Here is a 4,485-nt window from a genome sequence, read left to right as displayed (position 1 = left end):
CCTGTCCGTGGACGATTCTGTGCGGGTGGTGGTGGTCGGAGGTGGCTTCGGAGGCACGGAGGCTGCCAGCTTGCTCAAGTCCTGGGCCATCCCTTTCGTGCTGGTGGATGTGAGAGACGCGTTTCATCACAACGTGGCTGCCCTCCGCGCCTCTGTGGAGAGGGGTAAGAGCTCCCCGCAGGTTTCCGTGTTTCCCCCTCCCCGCGTGGGTTCGGGAGGGTCAGTTCTCTTAACTCTGCCGGCGAGCGCTGCACCTCGGAGGTACCCGGGAAGTAACAAGGCACAGGGCACTGAAAATACCTCCTCTGCCCCCGTTACGGTGAAAGACTCGATGTTTTCCATCTGAAAAACAAGTACTTGGCTCTGGGAGGACTCACAGACCGTCTGCATTAAGCTAATTGTGCGTCCGCTGGGAAAACTGAGTGAAAACTACTCAGTCTTTTTTGTATTGTTTTTATTTTATTTCAAGAGTTTAGAAGATGACTAAGCTAAAACCAGCGGCAGCTGGAAAGAGGTGAATGAGTGCCTTTCTGTATCTGGCACTTGGAATGTCGAGCAGCTCAGCAGTGAGGCCCTGGATGATGAAAAAATGCTTATTGCCAGGTCTGAGAGGCAGATAAGGGGAAAAAAAAAGCCTCTGACATCCTGCCTGAAATGCCCCTGGTCATACATTCTGTATGGGGACAAAGTTGAGGGTGTCAGCTGGTCTCCAAGGAGCTGATCTTGTCACCAGACCTGAGGCAAGGGTCTCAAAGCTCTTTGCTGGGCAGAGATAGCACACAGCAGAGGCTCTGCCTCGCGCCCCCCGGTGCATTTATCTGAGGAAGGGCAGTGTGAGGGGAGAACCATAGAATCATTCAGGTTGGAAAGGACCCTTGGGATCATCGAGTCCAACCATGAACCCTACTCTACGAAGTTCACCCCTAAACCATATCCCCCAACACCCGTCTAAAAGGTGTCAGCCTCCAGGGAGGGAGATCTCTTCCTTGTTGTCTGTTACTCACAGGATTTGCCAAGAAGACTTTCATCTCCTACCCTGTGACCTTTGGGGACAGCTTCCGACAGGGCGAGGTTGTTGGCATAGACCCCGAGAGGCAACAAGTCTTGCTCAGCGATGGTGAGGTGGGTGATGCAAGAACTTGCAACGAGTCCGTGCCCATGGTGGGGGGGTTGGAACTAGATGATCTTTAAGGTTCTTTTCAACTCATGCCATTCTATGATGCTATGATGGTTCTATGAGTCACTCATGGCTGAGAGAATGCAGCGCTCCAAATCTAGGCTGGTGACACCTGTTTGGAGAAGTGACTTGGAATTTAAGCTTTGGCCTGCTCGTCTGTGCCAGGGAGTCCTCTGGGGACAGGAGGGGGGAAAGAGCGAGATGAGCAGGACCACGGGGCACCTACAGAAGAAGTGCCTCTGAGCAGTAAGAGAAGGGTGAACTCTGCCCTGCAGTGTGTGGGACAGAAACATGCTCTGGAAAAAAACCAACTGGACTTTTGCCCTCGAGCCACAATCCAAAGCCTCCAGGAAGTCACAGGTTGCTCTCCGCTGTGTTTCTGCTTCCTGTGGGCAGATGTACAAGTACTTTAACTCCGGGAGGTAGAGAGGAATGAAACCAATTGACTGCTGCTACAGGCAGCTGCCTCAGAGAGAAGCAGCTCCCGAGCCACCTCCTCTAAAACCAAGAGGCAACATGTGGAAAAGACTATAGCATTGAATGATCCTGAAGAGCTTGGCAGCAGAGACTGTCTTTTTTCTGGCAGGTACTGAATGGCACCATCCCTTCTATCCCAGCTAAGCGACCCTGCTGGGATGTGGGTGTATAACTACCACGTCCTATCTAGTGCTCAGATGAGCTTTTATTCTCTAGAGCTGGATTTAGAGCTCAACAATTAACCCTGGAGTTCAGATCCTTACCTAACTGCAGGAAGAAACACGGGAAGCAGCAGCCCTGACCTCTCTTCAGAGTCAGAGCACCTCATCTCTGCTCAGAAAGGACAGAAGTGAAGTCTCTGGAGCCAGCTGTGGTGGTATATTCAGCACCTGACCTAAATCTCAGCTTATTTCCTGTAAACTTACGGTAATTTCTTTAAAGCTCTTAGCTCACCTGAAGAATGGTGCCTCTCAGACCCTGAAGAAAGCAGTTACTTGGTGTCACCTGGACTCGGTCTCTCTAAAGTCACTTTCTGACAGTGGCAAGTACTTCCCCGGTTATCAGTGAGGGCTGGAGGAAAGGGAATATAGTACTTAGGAGGCAACAACTGCGTTCCAGGCTCTGGTTTTAAGAGGTCTAACATCCTATCCCACCTTCTGCCCTTCCCAGGAGCTTCACTACTCCCATCTCATCCTTGCCACAGGCAGTGATGGGCCATTCCCTGGGAAGTTCAACAAAGTCATCAACATGGAAAGCGCCATCCAGACCTACGAAGACATGGTTGGAGAGGTAAGGAAGCAACTTAACTTCCTTGGAAGCACTGCCTGCCTTTGTTCAGCTTCCTCATTCCAAACACCGCTACGTGTCTAGTAACAAGAGAATGTGATACCTGCAGGGACAGGCCAGGACAAGGAGCAGCATTGCTCCAAAACCCCTCAACGGTGTTACACTGCTCACAGGAAGAGCACACGGGGTTCTCGTTTTTTGTTTCCTCTCAACAAACTAGCTGGTGTACTGCCGTTATTTCAGAAAGGTCCGTTTGCGGCATGGCCGAAGTGACCTGACTTCCTCTGCGTAACGGTTCTCTTGTAACTCAGGTTTCTTCTTTACTTCCAAGATTGAGAAGTCTGAGCGCATTCTGGTAGTGGGAGGTGGTTCTGCTGGAGTCGAGATGGCCGCGGAAATCAAAACAGAGTACCCAGCCAAAGAGGTAGGAGAGTGTTATTTACAACTAACTTTGTCCTCATTTCTGAGACTGTTCTTCTGCTGTGGTCCTGGCTGGAGGGATCCAAGATCACTGCAGATCAGGGGTTTCCGTGCGGTGAGTCCTGTCCCATTCCTGTGTGCCCATTTGCTGTTTTGTCCCTAACAGGTCACCCTCATTCACTCGAGAACCGCGCTTGCTGACGTGGAGCTGCTCGATAGCGTCCGTCAGGTGGTGAAGGAGATTCTCCTCAGGAAAGGAGTGCACCTCTTGTTAAGTACGTACTCAGCGATGCCTCTGACACTCTATAAGCTGCTCTGCCTTTCGCCAAAGCATCTCCTGATGTCCCCTTTCTGACTCTTTCGGCTAAGCATGGCTCCCTCAAATTGCTGTTTCATCTGGGCTAGCTGGAAATGCAGCCCAGTGAAGGTTTGTCACCCGGGGCTCTCTGTCGCAACAGATGAAAGGGTCAGCAACGTGGAAAACCTGACGCCAAACCGATTCCAGAAGGACATGGTAGTAATGACAGAAAAGGGCACCAAAATGGTTGTCGACATGGTGGTCCTGTGCACAGGGATAAAAATTAACTCTTCTGCATATGCTGCTGCATTTGGTAAGTGGGAGAAAAACCCAACAAAACACTGGGTGGAAAGAAGCAGCGGAGTTCTTCCATGTCTTGTAGTTGAGTATTGTGAGGTTAGGAATCAACCTCACACAAAGCTCCTTCTGAAAACCAACTGTTTTGGCAAAACAGGGGACAAAATGGCAAGTGACGGTGCTTTAAGAGTCAACGAGCACCTCCAGCTGGAAGGCTACGAGAACATCTATGCTATCGGAGATTGCGCAGATCTGAAGGAACCAAAGATGGCCTACCACGCCGGACTCCACGCCAACATCGCTGTGACCAATATCATCAACAGCCTGACACATAAGCCTCTTAAAAACTACGCACCAGGTAAGGTAACCTTCTAGCACCTGGCCTTGGCTGTTGGGCTGCCCTTCTGCAGGCAAGAGCTGTTTAACCCATGAGAATTTGCAGGGGACACCAACTAATGCCTTCCTCTTCGATCTACTGGTGGGTGTCTGCTGTTCATCAAACTTGTTTCCTTCTCTTCAAATTGCTTATTGTTTTACCAGGAACAAGGAGATGACTTGGCTTCTCCTTTGTCCCCTTTAAACTATAGAACGAACACAAACAGAGCACTCGTGTCAATAATCTAGCCAGGTGATGGGTCTCGTGAACAAGCAACCGATGTAAATACTTACCGGCACTATGCTGAAAGCTGTTGCGGGTGGACAGAGGACATCCAGACAGTGGTTTGGTTTTTAAAGCCTTCCCTGTCTATTTACATTGCTTCTGACTCAATCTTTGCTGTCTATTGCTTGGACTCCCCTCTTGGGAGGAGGAAATCGCTCCACACCACACACGCAGACAAGCCCAATCTTTCAGCAATGCTACCAGTGGAAGAGGTAGAGCAGAAGGTAGAAAGGAGGGAGTTGCGAGTCGTTCTCCTTGGGCCCGCGCCTCTCCTTGGGTGCAGCTCTAGCTCCTGTGCTTAGCAGGCTGTGTGAGTAGAAACTCCTTAACTCAAACCTCGACATCTTCTTTTCCAGGGTCGCTCACATT

The 4,485-nt window shown here is 50.4% G+C and overlaps 1 protein-coding gene across 1 annotated transcript in view; it reads left to right on the top strand.

Annotated features, from left to right (window-relative positions):
- The window catches only part of AIFM2 (apoptosis-inducing factor, mitochondrion-associated, 2), an 11,138-nt gene that overhangs the window by 6,478 nt on the left and 175 nt on the right, over positions 1 to 4,485 (top strand). The window contains exons 2-9 of the mRNA XM_009875901.1: positions 1 to 164; positions 1,007 to 1,122; positions 2,324 to 2,443; positions 2,772 to 2,864; positions 3,027 to 3,135; positions 3,319 to 3,471; positions 3,613 to 3,813; positions 4,473 to 4,485. The exon at positions 4,473 to 4,485 is cut by the window's right edge and continues 175 nt beyond it. Of these exons, the coding sequence (XP_009874203.1) occupies positions 1 to 164; positions 1,007 to 1,122; positions 2,324 to 2,443; positions 2,772 to 2,864; positions 3,027 to 3,135; positions 3,319 to 3,471; positions 3,613 to 3,813; positions 4,473 to 4,485 (969 nt within the window). The remainder of the gene's footprint in view (positions 165 to 1,006; positions 1,123 to 2,323; positions 2,444 to 2,771; positions 2,865 to 3,026; positions 3,136 to 3,318; positions 3,472 to 3,612; positions 3,814 to 4,472) is intronic.

The sequence above is a fragment of the Apaloderma vittatum genome, unplaced genomic scaffold, assembly GCF_000703405.1.
Source record: "Apaloderma vittatum isolate BGI_N311 unplaced genomic scaffold, ASM70340v1 scaffold8159, whole genome shotgun sequence".
Taxonomy (NCBI): Eukaryota; Metazoa; Chordata; class Aves; order Trogoniformes; family Trogonidae; genus Apaloderma; species Apaloderma vittatum.
The sequence above is the reverse complement of the archived record's forward strand: the minus strand, read 5'-3'. Positions and strand labels throughout refer to the sequence as shown.